This window comes from Amphiprion ocellaris, chromosome 7 (assembly GCF_022539595.1).
Source record: "Amphiprion ocellaris isolate individual 3 ecotype Okinawa chromosome 7, ASM2253959v1, whole genome shotgun sequence".
NCBI lineage: Eukaryota > Metazoa > Chordata > Actinopteri > Pomacentridae > Amphiprion > Amphiprion ocellaris.
The window spans coordinates 6,159,893-6,176,737 of NC_072772.1; the positions used below are offsets into that span (position 1 = coordinate 6,159,893).

The 16,845-nt window shown below is 40.5% G+C and overlaps 2 protein-coding genes across 3 annotated transcripts; one reads left to right on the forward strand and one right to left on the reverse strand.

The window, feature by feature from the left end:
* The first annotated feature begins 1,742 nt into the window (after nt 1-1,742).
* On the forward strand, nt 1,743-12,713 carry mlf1 (myeloid leukemia factor 1). Of its 2 annotated transcripts, XM_023297402.3 has the most exons (8): nt 1,743-1,901; nt 3,074-3,236; nt 7,279-7,323; nt 9,736-9,819; nt 9,924-10,052; nt 10,338-10,497; nt 10,865-11,003; nt 11,772-12,713. In XM_023297402.3, exons 1-8 carry the CDS (start codon nt 1,855-1,857, stop codon nt 11,833-11,835), a joined length of 831 nt encoding a protein of 276 aa, XP_023153170.1. In that variant the 5' UTR covers nt 1,743-1,854; the 3' UTR covers nt 11,836-12,713. The 2 variants fall into 2 exon arrangements, with proteins under 2 accessions (XP_023153170.1, XP_023153176.1); XM_023297408.3 differs by lacking the exon at nt 7,279-7,323.
* Nucleotides 12,714-13,538: 825 nt separating this feature from the next.
* Nucleotides 13,539-16,639, reverse strand: med29 (mediator complex subunit 29). The gene is made up of 4 exons (XM_023297561.3): nt 16,454-16,639; nt 16,224-16,282; nt 14,629-14,713; nt 13,539-14,056 (listed from the first exon to the last, which is right to left on the reverse strand). The coding sequence occupies exons 1-4, from the start codon at nt 16,610-16,612 to the stop codon at nt 13,829-13,831; spliced, it is 531 nt and encodes a 176-aa protein (XP_023153329.1). The 5' UTR covers nt 16,613-16,639; the 3' UTR covers nt 13,539-13,828.
* Nucleotides 16,640-16,845: the final 206 nt, after the last annotated feature.

A 16,845-nucleotide genomic window follows, 5' to 3' on the forward strand; every position in this document is an offset into this window, starting at 1 on the left:
CAAACAATTAGGGTAATCTTCACATCTGCCATGAACTTTGCACCCCTTTAAAATGTACAAAGTTTATGATTTTATCAAAGGATCGCTTGCATAACTGACAGTCTAAGGATTTTTACATCTGATGATACATTGACAGTGTCCTATAAGTACTTGGGAATGTGAATCGATGAAAAGCTTTAATTTAATGCTTGTCTCTAATTTAGTTAAGAAACTCAAATTGAAGATTAGTTTTTATTTTTAAAAGAACGCATGCTTCACATTCTCTGCAAAGAAAAACTTTTGGAAACCACCTTTTTTATGTATGATTGATTATGGTGATATACTGCACAGCCATACGGATTCCTCCACCTTAAAGAGACTTGATTCAGTGTATCATGCTTCACTATGTTTCATTTCAAAGTCTCTCACTCATCCACGATATGGTAATGTCGAGCTTCAGTAGCAGCCAACTGGACTTCTCTTTTTGGTACTTGAGGATGTTTCGGCATTTATCCACGAGGCTTCTTCAGTCCGAAGTGACCGGGGGGAAATCCCAGATATATACTGTCACCCCCAAATCATAAGGTTAATAGCCCACTAATGACCCAAGACTCGCATGCCTCGAGGTGTGAATGGTCGTGAAACTGCGAGGTCAGGGATGACTCAGAGTGTTAATGGGGTAAAACTCTGGGGAGGGATCTCAAGACTGCCTTATAAGTACCCGATAAGGGGTGTTGTAGACCTCCTCCTCTGTTCAGAGAAGACTGGACCATTTTTACATAGATGGACATCTGTCTTCTCTCTCCAGAATGTGAACATTGCTGTTCTCAAAAGTAGTATCCCTTTAGATGTTAGTGGACTGTTGAGTCATCAGATCTCAACACAACTGATCAGCTATGGCATATTTTGAATGGTAATGTTAGACAGTGCTCTCCTTTACCATCATCAAAGCACCAAAAGAGAGAATATCTTTTCCAACTGTGGTGTTCTTCCCTCCATTAGAGTTCAAAAACTTGGAGAATCAATGCGAAGGAGCATCAAAGTTTTTAATGCAGCATGTGATGGTCCAATATCATACTAAGACACTTTTGGTTGCTTTAATTTGCCATCCATCTGTACATAGCAACTGATGTTTGTTTAGTCTATGTTGTAACTCTGAGCAGAGATTCGAGGCAGTGTACTGTAGACTCTACACTCAGGCCTATTTGTAGAACTGCCACATGGTAAATCTATACTCAGTCTGGGACACGGTGTGTCACTCTTCAAATAGTCAGTGTTATAATGAAATAATACATAAGAATGTACAAATGATTCAAGAAGGCACACATTTAACTTAGCTGCGTGAGGGAAATTTGTGAGTTTGCACTCCTCGCATTCACCAAGTGGCAATATCTCTCAGTTACTCTCTCTGTTACCAAAAGCAGCGATTACTTCAGCAGGCAGTCTAGTAATTTAACCCTCATCCAAATTCTCCTTTGCAATAATGTTTATTGATATTTTTGCAGTTTTAATTGATATTGGTAGAATCGTGGAGGTGACAGAGCCCCCGCGTGGATAAGTTAGATTAAAAAAATAAAAATAAAAAAAGTAGTGACATGTTCAAGCTAGATAAGTAAGTTTACTAGAAATTTCTAGAGTGCCGTTGCCATGGCAGCCAGCCACAACACGCAGCGCGCGGAGGGACGCCGTTCAAAGCTGCGAATAACCAACCAATAGGAGAGCAGGGTTCAGATCACGTGTCTGGTGTCACAGCGACTGGTTCTAAACCACACGGTGCCCCCTGTTTAGTAACGTTACAGGAGCTGAGCGCTGCAGCTGAGACTCGGACTATTTCTTTGTTTTTGTTTTATCTTTACAGCTTGAAAACTGGTGGAAATGTTCAACAGTAACATCAGGGAGTTTGACGAGGATCCGTTTTTCTCGTAAGTAGCTTTAAAACCTTTCATAAGTCAAGCTGTTAGAATGTTTTGGCTTGTATTTAGGTGTTTGTCTCATAATGCAACAGCTCAAAAATAACTTACCACGAGGGTAAGCACCAAGAAAGTGTAATATCCCAATCAGGACAGACTTACATGTGCATAAGACAATACAGAGAAACAAAAATTAAAACTTCAAATTCTATCCACAGGACAAAACAACACTGAAAAGTTGCGTTATTGATATAATTTTGTTAAAGTATTAAGTTGCTGCAGGAGATTGTTTTTTTTTAACCATTGTTTTTATTTTACAAAGACATGGACAGATTAGGCCTAACTCAACTCATTGTGTCTGTCAGGCGCTCATTCAAACAGATTGTAACTTATAAAGTATGTTATGAATATAAATACCCTACTGTTAATAAAGATGACCACCTTGTTTGCCGTTTCCCTCCCATGTTATTCTCAGTCTGCACTGGGAACAGCATTTACATTACATCCCTAACTTTTATTTTGTACCTCTGCCTACGTTTAATTTAAGCAAACGTGTTGTGTAAGTGATGCTACAGTTTACAATAAAATTCAGTTGTTACCCATCAACATTTGCTATAAGATCTGCCAACTGTTTTCAAGGCAGACATTGAATTGTATGCTTTATTTTAATAATAAACTTCAAAATTCAATTAAAGTGTAACGTGAAAACTGGATTTACTGCATATAATGGAACATTATTTTACACGAATCCTATTTACTGGTACCTCAAATTTTGATACAGAAAACAAACAAAGTGCTATATCTTAAGTAACAGAATATCTAATGTAATTCAAAGATGGTAATTAGTAACATTTTTTTTAATTAATCTCCCCTGACACTGTGCTACAGTCTCTGATATATTGCATGAGTAAAGTGGCCACACTTGACCTCACTACTGAGGCTGAAATTATTTTAAGGCTGCTCCTTATTTCAGTGTGTTGTGTTCATTGAAGAATTTATCTCTAACAAGTTCCAAGTTGTCATAGGAGACAGGAGTCATTCTCAAATATAGAGTGCCTAGAATGAAGACATATTCATTCCCATCATCTCTGAGGACTTTTGTCATGGTTTGCAGTTATCAGCATCCTCATACAGACTTCCTCAGTTAATTTTAAGATGTACTTTGTCTTTCTCCTCTCCTACAGGGATCCATTTCGTGCTCACAGGGACCACATGCGGCAGATGATGCGTAGCTTCTCTGAGCCGTTTGGCGGGCCTATAATGCCCAGTATAATGGATGGGAGAAACCGTGGTCGCGACGGGACTGACCATCCCAGCTCATCCCTCGCTCTGAGAAGTGAACACAGGGTGAGAACCCAAAAAAAGCACTTTAGAGTGGTTTGTCAACTTGTGAACTCCAGTAACAAGTCAAAAGTTCACTATCGAGTGTATTGTAATATCCATATGTGTACATACGTCTGCGTACATGTCATGTAGGTTGGGAGGGGACAAAGGATGAAGCTCCTGCCTCACTCATGCTGCACATTTAGGCTTTATGACCCTCTAACGGGCTTAAGACCGCAGAAGATTAGTGTTTAGGGGAAGTGCTAAGTTTATTGAGGTTTTAGTGGAAGCTGGCCACTGGAAGCGTAACTGGAGCGCCACTCGCTGAGGTATGGGGCCATGTGAGTCACTGGTTTTGTAGAAGGGCAACCCCCTTGGCCTCTCTGGACAGTTATATCTAGCCCTGAGGAGCCCTATTTATAGTGCATTGTTCCACTGACACACTACTTTCTCGCATATACATGTACAAACTTATCTGACACTCAGAGCAATTGAATCCAAGAGAAATCTGCTTTGCTCTGCTGCTTAAAATAACAATACAAAAATACAAGTGTATTCCCATAAGTCGTTGTTTATTGGCGGAGAATAATGCTGCGACCTTGCAATATGGTCACAGTACAATTGTTAGAGAGCACCTATAGGCCACTTTTTTGCTCTGAAACATTTTGATGTTAATTGTGCTGCCTTGTAATGTAAAGACAGTTTGGTAAGGGACGGGATAGTTTGACCAGCTAGTTTGCACTCGTTAACCTTTCCCAAGCTTCCCTCTCCACTGCCTAGTTACTCCTGCTAAGTCAAACTTAGTCCCTGACACCTGCTTCCTCATGAGAGCTTGTATATTTATCCTTGATAATGACTTTCATCTGAAGTGGAGCCTCACTTGCCAGCAGTCTGCTTTGTCTTTATTAACATCATGCCATTAACCAGCTAATGCCAGCTGAGAAGGGACTCTGACTACTTCACTAATGACCTCCATGACAGGGAGTGAAATGGAACTACACTGCAAAATGTTCATCAAAACCAGTTATTTAATGTAACATTAGGTGTTTCTGTGTGTGTTTCATGTGTGTTTGACTTGTCCAGCAGTTGTTGACAAGATGCAGTTCATGTAAGAGTGTGAAAATACAATATTTCTTTTTTTGGTTTTGCTGTTTTAAGGAACTACATGACATTATGTGGACTTTATAAAAGTATGTGTTAAATGTAAAGTTTTTGTGACATGGCAGATTTCTGCTTAGCTGGATCAAAAGCTGCATTAAGAGCAATTTGTAGAGTATTAATTCATATGGTCTCTTTGTGAGGTGAAAAAAGAACCTGAGAACACCCATAATTAGGGGTCGACCATTTGTCGACTGGCCCAATATTCAGTATTGTTCCTGTTCCGGAAACAGATTTCCAATTAAATGAATACATTTTCAAATGCACGACAATCTTATTAAGCTGCCTCTCTCTATTTGTTGTCACTCGGTGGTCTGGAGCAGTGTCCTACCAACAGCACTATCTGATTGGTTATGTATCAATAATAGCCAGTCAGCAATGAACAATAAACTTTGTTAGGTTCTCTTTTAATTAAACATATGTAAAACATAGACAAACAAGGGTATTTCAACAAAGTTTTCTGGTAGAGTTTGTGTTATTCAGAATTTTGACACCGAGATTCAAATGTATGCTGTTACAAGTGTTGTTCTTTGGTTACTAACTGGAACAGGTATCGGTCCTGAAAAACTTAATGTGCGACCCCCCCATTCATTTTTTTTCTTGATTCATGTGCAGACAGTTGGATAGGAGACACAAATGTAAGATAAAAGAAAAAAAAAGATGTCTATACCCTCCAGATCTGTAGCCTGCCTTGTTAATAGTCATGTACAGTAAACAGAGTAGCTATAATATGGTATAAATATATGGAATTAAGGTTGAGTTACCATAGGGATCCACATTTCAAAAAATCACAGAACTCTGCTCTAATCTAACACACACTCTTTTATCAGAAGACAAGGAGAAGTGCTGCCCAACAGTGGTCAAAAGGCTGAAGCTGTGAAGCTGTGCTGCCGGCTTTGTAAAGGCACGTTATGTTCAGATGTCAGGGACACTTTGTTTTCTCATTGTTGCTCTTTTCGTCCATCTGTTTAGCAGAACGTGCCTTGGCAGCGCCGTTGCGTTAGCAGCAAGATGACAGACACCTCTCTCTAAAATTGTTCTCCATTATCACATGCACAAAAATACTTACAAAAACACACACATTCAGCATTAAAACACGTTCGCAGGCACAGTTACACACAGTCACAGTTTGCAAAATAGCATAGATGTGCTGGCATGCACAGAAATGCAGCCAGACATTGGCCACATAATGCTGGAAGGCCTATGCTTCTTGTAATAGCTTATAAGCATTTGATTCCCAGTGGGAGACTAAACCCCATCTTACCCTCCAAGGCTGCTATGAGTACTCATGTTTCTCCATCTCTTGCCAATATCCACTACCTGGTTCATATCACCTTTCAAAGCACTCTTTCATCGCAACACTTGTTTGCAAAAGTACTGTTGAGTGACAGTCAAGCATCTTACAAGTTACTTGTACTTAAAATATTTGATTCTGTGGTTTGTTCAGTGCTGTTAGGGATACGAAAAGTTCGTAGATAGAATATGTAGAGCTGATCTTGTCTGTGTTGTGGATTTATACCGTTATCGCAGATATACCTTTTACTGTGGCACACTAGAAACATGAAATGAAAAGAAAAATAGGTGTAAAAATGTTCCCATCATTACTATCCATCCATTATCTATACACCACTTAATCCTCATGAGGGTTGCAGGGAGTCTATCCCAGCTGACTTAGGGCGAAGACAGGGGACACCCTGGACAGGCTATCACAGGGCTGCGTATATAGACAAACAATCACACATGCATTCACGCCATCTTTTAGCTACAAGGCGTAAGTGCTACCCACCAAGCCACTGTGTATGCAGCCCCATGATTACTATCAGAGCACATATTTAACAAAAGCCCTCTGACCTCTAGGTGATTCCCCACCTTTTTGTTTTTCTTGCAAGTATGGTTTAGATCAGAGACAGAAAAAATACAACCTGCAGTAGTCCAGACAGACTACAGTAATGTGTAGAGCACTGGGTCTGTGCTCCTTATTTTGCGCCCTCAATCTCTCCTCTACTTAGCCCTAGTCTAAATATAATGTGGGGAGATATGTAACCGGCATTTATTAGTTCATAGATGCCACTGTGAGATAAAATTGGCCGTGAGGCTTCATAGATATGGGCCGGGAGCGTTTCACATCAGCTTGACCTTTGAAAAGAGCTGAGAGAGCAGCCTTGGACTCTCCGACCCCCGCTGGTTCTGTGTCCTGACTGGTCCACTCTGCCCACTGTAGCCTTCCTAGAACGAAGCTCGGTTTCAGCATTAAATCCACACTAATCTCCGGCAATGCGACCCAATTACACATGTAACACAAGTCATTCAACACCCCACTGATTACGCACAATACCCATGCACATCACACCTCCAAAAAATGCCCTCGCACACATAGCGATGGCCATTGAGATGCTTATCCGGGGCCGCAGGGTCACAAGCACCTGTGGTTTTGGCCCCAGGAACACAGAGTCTGAGTGAAGGCTGCTCCCTCCTCACCGGTTGCTCGCTTCTTGCTGCTTGCACTTCTGGAAGGTTCACGGCCTTGAACGGCTGTGTTTAAGGCCATGTGGAGAGTGGTGTGTAGCTGTGCCAAGGGCTTAGTGACAGATGTAAGACAACCTAACAGCTTACTGGCAACAACCCCGACAAACACGCAAAAAGTCGACGTGATTTATGTGCATATAAATATTGGCGAGCTAGAATATGAATGTGGATTAGTGACAGTGTATTTGGTAGCATTTCCATCAGTGCTGTAACAGGCAGCCTGCTTGTGTGACATGGATGGTGTTTTCTTTACCCTAAAGTATCGAGCAATATTTGAGGCCTCTGTAATTATATTGTAGACATTGTTAATGTGACTAGTGGTCTTAAATAAAGCATTTAAAATGGCTCTGTGTTGCTAAACTGATATTGTTTTAATCCTCAGGACATGAGTCGGTCATTGTTGCCCTTTGGCAGTATTGACAGCACGGTCAGTAGAGTTCATCCGCTGTTCAGTTACTCTCTCATGACTTTCTCATTTTAATCTTTGTAGGTCAAGTGCATGCTCTAACTCTGTGACTGATTCAGCCCACTGCTTATTGACTAGAAGCTGTTGCTCAGTCGGACACAGTGTTTCCTCTACGCTCCATCCATACTTACACCATCACGTCAATCCAGTTACTCAGGTTTAACTATGTTCTTTACTAGCACTTTACCGTTACCTGCACAGAAATGCACTGGTATTAACTGATCAGCCACAACAATAAAAATTACCAGCCAAAAATAGCATAAATCTGCAACAGTGTTTATTTGGGTGACACATTTCAAAGTAATAACCACATCAATGCCAGGACCTAAGGTTTCCTGGCAGACCATTGCATTTGTGATGAGATTTTCAATAGCATTCACTTAAACTCTCAGTGGTTTTAATGTTGTGACTGATCAGCGTAGTACCACCAATACAAGACTGTAACTGTGAATAGTAAAATGCCATTTGCAAAACATCAAATATTAGCTTTAAACAATGTGTATTTTAATCTCTTCACCAGGACTGAGGCTGAATTGATTAAATGAAGTTACTTCTGCTTCTAAAAAGCTACACTACATTACGTAGTCATGAATTTAGGAATTGAGACCACTCATACGCAACATAAACACAATATAAAGTCAACTGTTGTTTTTTTTACCAATATATGTACAGTAGTTTTCGAACAGCTGAAGCAACAGTAAGACACCCAGTTGAAACAAACAATAGCTTGTGTACAGTAGTTTCAAAGTCATCCTTTAGTAAAAAAAAAAAAAAAAATACTACTTTATTAATGTAAGAATAATAATTTTCACAGCTGAGAGTAATTTTTGAACAGCCCACAATCACTTGAAGGCAGTTAGTCTTCACCACTCAAAAAGCACATACACTACTGTTATACCTCAGTGCAACACTTAAAAACAGTCTTGTGAAAACACTGTAACCTGTATGTGGAATGACGAGTAGGTTGCTTTCTGAGATTTACAAAAAGTTGCACAGGATGTATTGGTTATGTATTATCTGCAACATCATCATACTCATGACTTTGAGAAGATAAAAGGTGTTTCTTGAGCTGAGCTACCTCTGTATAATTCAGCTCTGTTTGCAAGCACTTCTTGTTCCAAGATGACAAAGATGTGGCTTTCTGTAAGATCTCGATGCATTTTAACAGAAAAAAATCTCAGTGGCTGCATCCTTATAGAATATGTAATGTTAGAATGGTCTGCATGCAATTCATGCATTGTGATGAATTGCATCTCACTGTGGCATGCATGACTGACTCGAGTTGTATTCAGGGTTTTTTCTGACTCAAAAAGAGGCAAAGGTGGTGCTTCAGCTGCGATGTACGAAATTTTATGTCACGGGCCTAGCCCAGCACCACCCCCTTCTGGCCATTTTGTTCCCCTGCCGGTGTGTCGCTGGTCTGTGAGGCTCTCTGCAGCTGCTGATTACGGGATTAGATGCAGCTGTGAGAGCCTCACACCTGCAGCTGATTCCACCTGCTGCTATATAGACCAGCTTCATACAGCAGGGGATGTGGTACCATTCTGCTGTACTGACTGCCTCGAGCTGAGACAAGGAGCAGCTGGTGTTTTTACTCCCTGCCGTCCTTAGTGGAAGGACGGGAATCCCTGCCGCCCTCTGGAGAAGGGATAGTGAGTTTTTGGCCTGAGTGGCATTATAGTTATTTTTGTGAATAAAACCTGTGTGACCGTGACCTGCCTCCTGCCTGCTCTGTGTGCACTCACCTTGGGTTCACAATCCCCCCAACCCATAACACTTTACTTCTGTTGTTTTCAATAAATAAGAAAGTGAATGCAGACATGCACCCGTTCCTAAAAAATAACGAGAAGATTTTTTTAATTTATAGAAATTATACAGCTTGCAAGGTTTTCAACAAATATTACATGTAGTTTTTCCAAGATTATGTTATTTGTTGAATGTGCTACAATAAATGTGTCAAACCTGCAGTCTAGTTGATGCATTTAACATAGTTTTTTACAAACAGCAGTCATTATTGACAGCATAGTCATATTTTGATCAAAGCAGCTCAGAACTGAACATGTTGGCCACCTTTACATTCTTTATGCGGGAAAAACTCCAAGTAAGGCCATGGATCTGATGCTAGACTTGGTTTTTAGTTTTGTTATGAATGTCACTGGGTCACATATGTTGAAGTGACAAAATGTGAATGTCCTGGTTACAGTGTCCCAGAAGGCACGCATGTGAGACACATTTAGCACTTTGTGCATGTGTGTTTGTACACATGACGGCGTTGTTCATGAGCTGATAATGCCAAGCGACCAGGTGGCATATGAGCTTCAGCTATTCAACTCCTGGAGCTCTGACTGCTATTTTCCTTTCGTGTTTGCACAGGACATGATGAGGAATCCCTTTGGCATGTTTGACAACATGATGGCCAACATGAGAAACAGGATGGAGGAAATGAATAGAAACTTTGTGAGTTAACTCAAGTGATGTTTTCTGTTTTCTTCCTTGGCGGCTTTTGGAGACTGCCGTGTTGAATGAAATGTTAAGAGTGACTTTTTGTCAATGTGTTTCAGGAGAATGCACCCACAGACTCAAACACCCACTCTTTCAGCTCCTCATCAGTAATGACATATTCAAAAGTTGGGAACGAACCTCCCAAGGTCTTCCAGGCGACCTCATCAACACGCCGTGCCCCTGGAGGCGTAAGAGGATGTGTTACTGTATTATATCAGAGAAAATTTAAGCATAGTTTAGTGCTGTGTTCTCTAAAATCATTGTGTGTAATAGCTGGACAGAGGACTCCTGAATTGAATCATTAACAATAACATTATTAGCTGCACCTGTATTCAAATTGTCCATCATGAGAAAGGTTTACTCTCTGACTGTCTTGTGTTTTTCTGTACATAAGTTTATTTGAGTTAATGCACTTTTGTATGGACCAGCTGTGTCTGGTGGGTTTAATCATGTTTTTTTTTTTTTTCTCCCAGATCAAGGAGACCCGGCATGCAGTTAAAGACTCTGAAAGTGGACTGGAGAAGATGAGAATCGGTCACCACATCCAGGACAGAGGACATGTTGTCGAGAAGAAATACAACAAGAAAACAGGAGAGAAAGAGTTCAATCAGGACTTCCAGAATTTAGATGAATGTATGTTTTCATTTTCATTATAGTCTTCTCTCAATTATGCATCTTAATTGAGTTGCTACACGTCTGGTCCGTAAATGTAAATCCATATTTTGTAGATCATTTACAGTGATTCATAAACCTTAAATACTGGCCATAGTGTTAGGACCATGATCTATTTGATAAGTGCCTTGGACTTATTGCATGGACCAGTCAGTTAAACATAAAATTATCTCACTGTAAGTGCCACCAATAGGAGAAGGGGAATGAATTTTGGTCATTTTGCTGGGAAGGACAATGGCATTCTCTCATAAAAACCTGCAAAGTACCATTGTCTACGTCTCTCTGGGCCACTAGTCTGTCTAACATGATCACGATGTTTTCCCCTCAGCCGAAGCACAGTCTTTTGATGATGAGTGGCAGCAGGAAGTGTCCAAGTTTGAGTCGTCTGGCCCCATGTCTCGCCTGAAGGAACCTCGACCCCGTGCTGCTCAGCAGGCAGCCCTCACCGGTCCCGGGCAGGCCCACAGGTCAGTACTCAGACCACATGTAGTGTCGAAGACAGGCCACAATCTGCACATCAGGATCAAATGACAAACAAGTGGAAGACACATAGCAGACATATACAGACTGGTGACAAATTAAAGGAAAAACCTGAACCCTTGGCCCCTCTCCACCCCACCCCTTGCCGTGAGGGGATCCGGTGGCTCTGTTATGCTATTAGGGACATTTTGCTGGCAGGGTTTGGGTCCACTTGTGCCATTAGTGGGAAGGGTCACTGCAAATCAATGCAAAGTTATTCTGAGTGATCATCTTACCCTAGCATGAAACATTTCTGTCCTGATGGCGGTGCTTTCTTCCAGGATGACAGTGCTTTCATCTGCAGGCCGTGTGGGGTCAATGAATAGTTTGATTGCCATGAACATTCTGATAATTAGAAGCTATGGCCTGCTCAGTCACCAGCTCTCATCCCATTTTGTTAGTCTAGCATAGACCACCATTTTAGACAGGGTTCTCCACCACCATCTTTAAAACAACAAATGAGGGAATGTGTTTTGGAAAAATGGTTTCCCATTATTCAAGAGGAGTTCTATAAACTTGTAGAGTCAATCCCAATGAGCTCTGAAGCTGTTATGACAGCATGTAGTGCTTACACCTTAGTAGGACAGTTGATAGTTTTTTTCCTTTAACTTGTCACTCATCTGTACGCTCTGTAAAGATCACTGTTATTGTGGTATGATACCAGAGTTAACAAGCTCTCAATTATTCTGTTTTTCTTTTCTGTATGTTTCTCACAGACACCAACAAATTGCCATGACTGAGGGTAAAAGCAAAATGAACTCAAACTCAGCAAAGCAGTAAAAATCACCCGTCTGTGTGTTCATTAAAGTCTTTCAAGCATCATACCGACACCCTGGTGCCTCCACACCTCCACGCACAAACTCACACAGAGGACACGGACCCAGGTTTTAAGAAAGTTACTCTCCATCTGCGGTATTTTACATTATTGCTGCACATTGTCTCAAGTGTCTTGTACAGGTTTAGATTTAGAGTTAAGGGAGGAAAAATTGCTGCAAGCTAATTTCAATACCTCAGTGGTATTAATGTAAGGCTCCTGAAAAAGAAAAATCTATTTAAGAATCTACATTTTGCCTCGGAGAATGATCAACAGTAATGAAAATTTTATCATTTGTAGTATGTTGGCTGTAGAACATTTAAAGCCCACGTTATTATACTTAGTATTCACACTTGTAGCTTTGTGTTCTTGTTTCTTTAACATAAACCAAGAAACAGCTCATCGATGTAGTGAAACTAAGAAGCACATTGACATGTCACGTTTCAACACAAAAACAATTTCTATTTTTCATACTGCCTCTGTTAATATAATTCAACAAGACACAGAATGTAGTGAATTACTGACTCGTGTGAAATCCACTAATGCACTTAGGCAATATCTACATTATTTGTAATTATAATGTCCAGCACCTGATGTTCTAAATATATGTATTTTATCTGCTGTAATCTTTGTAAAAAGAAAAACGTACCCTTCTTTTTTTATATATATTGTTACTTTGGTTGCTCATGTTTTTCATCTGATGAACTCCACCGTGCTGCATAATATAAACTCGACGGATTATTCTCAATAATTCACGTTTTATTCTTGTATATTTTGGCGAGCTTCAAAAATAAAGCCTGTATCAACACAGGCTGTTGTCTGCAAATAAAAATGTGAACAATAATGTGGTGTTTTCAGGTGTTTTTTGTTATAGTTATCAGTCCCAAATCAAGTCAGAAGTTAGGAGAAAGTTGTCTTAATTTGTAAAAGCCTGAATAAATGTTATGAGAAACTTTCACTGTATGCTAGTGGAGCCCTGCAGAGGGTTTATGAGTGTGAGCCAGTATTGTGATGAACCTCTTATGCCCGGTTGTGACCCAGCGTGGTATTTTTGGATCTGAGCACTTGTCAGTAGCTCATATTGGTCTGAGATGTTGCACAGCTGCGAACCGGCCATGCTCCCCTCTCACGTGCTTGTATATCAGACTTCACTGATCCCTCAGCTTCGCGTTCAAAAGGAAGAAACAGAGGAGCATCTGACCTATAGGGCTTCTTTAGCCCAGGAACATAGAATAAAGTCTCATCTGTGTTGTTTCTTTGTTCATGTAACACAGAGGATGGTATACACAGTGAAGGAGAAGAGGAGAAAAAAAAGTCTTCTCCTCAAATTTCCCAGTGTTCCCCAGGCTGCCATTCTGTTGTTCCACTATATCATCGCTACCACTTAAACTGGAGGAGCTAATTCTCAAAGCACATGGCCTCTTTATCCTACTAGTTTTGTTTTGTACATTTTTCTTTTCTATTTTAATACTAAACAATCCACCTGACACTGCTACAAGAAAATGCTGCTGCAAACTTGTAACTGTACCACATGTATTTTGTAACTACAGCACCTGCATGAGCAACTGACTGTTGTTGAATTTATGAATCATGCCTTAATCATCAGCACAAAGATGTTATTTGCAGACAGTTCTTCCTTTGTGTCCCGAGAAGGATAAGAAAACATCAGTATCAGTACAAAGGTTTAATAGTCAATACAAATATGCTACAAAACATTCTGACGCTCTGCCTCCACCTGCTGGTCAAATCAGAACATGACTTGTCAGGAATATTTACACAGCCTTTACAAGAAACATAACTTTAAAAAAAATCTCAACCAAACATACAGGATCTTGTGAAATCAAACAGTATTTTGACCGATGTAGCGAAAAACTGTGATTTAAATATGAACAGTCTGAAATCCATTATTGTTTATAAAAGTCACCAGACGCAGATAGAGTTGGAGTAGTCTGTCCAGGTCTACATGATTCCCTGAGGCTGTCCCTTTCCTGCGATCTTCTTGGAACACTCCAGCAATGCGTTGTGGATATCTTTGGCGCAGGAGATTTGGGACTTGATCATGCCGAGGTACTGGGCGTAAGACATGGACTCTGTCTGCACTGTGTCTGGCTTGGTGGCTGTTGGGACCAGGTTGGGTGAGTGTTTGGCGCTGTCGATGCTCTGCGAGAGGCATTCATACGCCAGCCGCTGTGTAGAAAAGAGGAAGAGGAGGGCTGTATAGCTCCTTTTACAGTTTGACATTTCTTTGCCTAAACAAGGATGGTAGACCGACTAAACAATTTGAAAACCACTATTCAAAAGCATGATTTGTGTTCTTTAAAGGAGTGCTTTTCTCATTTTTAGCATTACCTTCATCCCCTTGTCATGATGGTGTTGTCTTTACATCACTGTGTTTGGCAGCACTGTCGCATAACAAAACCCTGTTTATCTGTGGGGTTCATTCAAAAATTTTATGTGGCACAGACAAGGACATGAAGGTAAGACAGGGAAATATTTCAAGGTATTCTTGGGAATTTCTTAAAGAGCACATCCCTCCATGCTATTAAATGTGTTAGTAAAATTGTATTTTGCCGTTAGGGTGTAAAGTTTTCAAGGAAATAAACACAATTACTGAGTGAATACAAAAATCTATAGTTAAATGTGGTGCTGAGCTTCCTATATATCAGATATAGATGTGATTGAATGCCTCTATGTGATGGATAGACAACTGTACTTGTTTCACGACAGGTTTTTTGTGAGTATGAGCGTTTGAGTCTTACCAAACACAGCTCCAGCTGATCGCAAAGGGCATAAAACTCCTCTAGGCTTTTGTCAAAGCGTTGAACAGCCGCGTCACTGCTTTTACTAAACAAAAAGAGGCAAGAAACACATTGCAGTGATGAGAAAGCTGTCTGACAGAGATGCCCATAATCAGAAGCAATCAACCCCTCATGTCACCCTGTTCGTGTTTAACTGGTGTTAGATTAATTGATGACGTTCCTGTAGGTGATGCTGCTGTTAGAATGGCAGTGGAGATTGCATGTGGCTGTACCAATTCCTGTTCAAAACTCAGTAAAAGTCAACAAATCGCAAAATGTTCTGTCAGTATTAACATATATTCAATATCATTCTAATGTGAAGTAGATGTAAGAACTTCTCAGCCTTCAGCTAAAGGACACAGTTTAGTGTATATTAACTCTGCTTAAGTGGAGACAGCACTACAAGTGAGACAGTCTACGCTTCACATTGCTAACACTTTGATTACGTTGCGGTACATCTCATTTCATTCTGACAGTGAGAGACAGAAACAGCCTGAACGCCATTGTTAAGATGTATTTAAACATTGCTGCAATGAAACTCAGAGATCTGAGTTCTCTTCTTCTCTGCAGTCCGTAGATCCACAAGAGTCCCAGGACCAGATTCCAAGACTGATCTGCAAAGCCCCTTGTCAGGCCTTCCTGCTATTCTACCAACAGTTAACTACCAGGTTTGCATACTGAGCCATCTTCCTTTCTTCTGCCTCCTCCATCCATTCTTCCCAGGAGACTGTTAGTTTGAGCAAGAAGACAATTTGTTAGTGATGGTGTGGTGACTGCAATTGTTTTCAGGAACTTCAGTTGTCTCCCTAAGGCACCCAGAGGCTGCCAGACTGTTTCTGTTGTAAGCAGACCACTCTGAGCTTTTGAGTAATATTGAGGCGTTCCCCCTGCTAGAACAAGGATGATTGTGTGCTTCTTTTGGTGTTGCTCCTTGCTGTAGATGATCTCAGTGTAGATGGTGTTTGCTACTGCCTGCAAAACTTTGTCATAGCACGTATGATACTGTCCCTCTCCCAAGACGTGTGGACATCAGCTGAGCATGTGCTCTATTGATCCTGTTGTCTGGGTGAATTGAAAAACATGTGAGTCTGTCAGGCCAATGCTAAACAGATTAGACAGACTTGGGAGGATGTTGTCCACCAACTAAGGATTATTGTGCACTATTTAGTTGACGTTAATGTTAGAACAAATTAAGACTGCGAGTGTAGTTCTACACATTTCCCTGTGTTTCAAAAGACATCAGTGTTTGAAATATTAATGTAATAACTTTTTTTAAGTGTCAATACAACAACCGATTTCAAAATGATTCCTGATATTTTCATGCTTTTTGTCCACACCACAATAAGCATAACAGTACACTACTGTGCTTCTGTGCTTATCAGGACAGTGAGAGAAGTAATTTAGAAACTTAGGAATTACAATATTTTGTTACTGGTTCGTTGAAAATGGGTTCTGACAATCCATGTTTACTACCAAACATCTGTCTCAGACATATTGGTATCATCAGTTAATCAGAAACTCCAGTTAAACTACAACACCCCAACCAGGCTACTTACATGCCGTTGTCAATTGTTGTGTTATGGGCCAAATTCAGGGATGCAATCTTCATTACATTCTGAAAAAGAAAAACATAAAGTCAAACATTTACAGCGCATTGTCTCTTTAATATACCTGCTAAGTTCTAGTAGTTGGGCTACTGTGAAATCGCTAGCAAAAGCAACTTTAGCTACTGTGAGCAGATGTCTCCCAGTTCAGTCTTTAGCTAGCTCTCTGGGGCATGAATTACCTGCAAACTCTCCTTCAGCTGAGGAATTAACATCTTAAATCTATGAACTGGGTCGAAATCTTGCTGTTGGCTCAGTTGCTGTTGTTGTTGCTGTAACGAAGTAGGTTGTTGTAATCCGGGCTGAGACATCGGCCCGCCGGGTTGCTGCTGAGCCGCCATCTTGACCGACTATACGACAAAAGAAGGGCAAAACATCGGTTTATAGTCTTTTCAGAATAAAAGCCCTTCTTGAACCTCACAACTCACTCATTGTTCGTATGAATGTTCATGTGCGTGTATGAGCTGTTTTAATAGTATATATAATACCGGCATAATAAATAACAATTTAATTCCATCTTTTCTTCACTAATATTCCAACTTATTCCCGAATTTTTTTCATATATACATATATT

Excerpts from the sequence above, each read along its gene's own strand:
- mlf1 (XM_023297402.3), top strand. The coding sequence starts at position 1,855 with ATGTTCAACAGTAACATCAGGGAGTTTGACGAGGATCCGTTTTTCTC. Across the intron at positions 3,237-7,278 it reads CTCTGAGAAGTGAACACAGG|GACATGAGTCGGTCATTGTT; the intron begins GTGAGAACCCAA and ends TTTAATCCTCAG. Across the intron at positions 11,004-11,771 it reads GGTCCCGGGCAGGCCCACAG|ACACCAACAAATTGCCATGA; the intron begins GTCAGTACTCAG and ends TGTTTCTCACAG.
- med29 (XM_023297561.3), bottom strand. The coding sequence starts at position 16,612 with ATGGCGGCTCAGCAGCAACCCGGCGGGCCGATGTCTCAGCCCGGATTA. Across the intron at positions 16,283-16,453 it reads AGCTGAAGGAGAGTTTGCAG|AATGTAATGAAGATTGCATC; the intron begins GTAATTCATGCC and ends TTTCTTTTTCAG. Across the intron at positions 14,057-14,628 it reads ATCAGCTGGAGCTGTGTTTG|CGGCTGGCGTATGAATGCCT; the intron begins GTAAGACTCAAA and ends TTTTCTACACAG.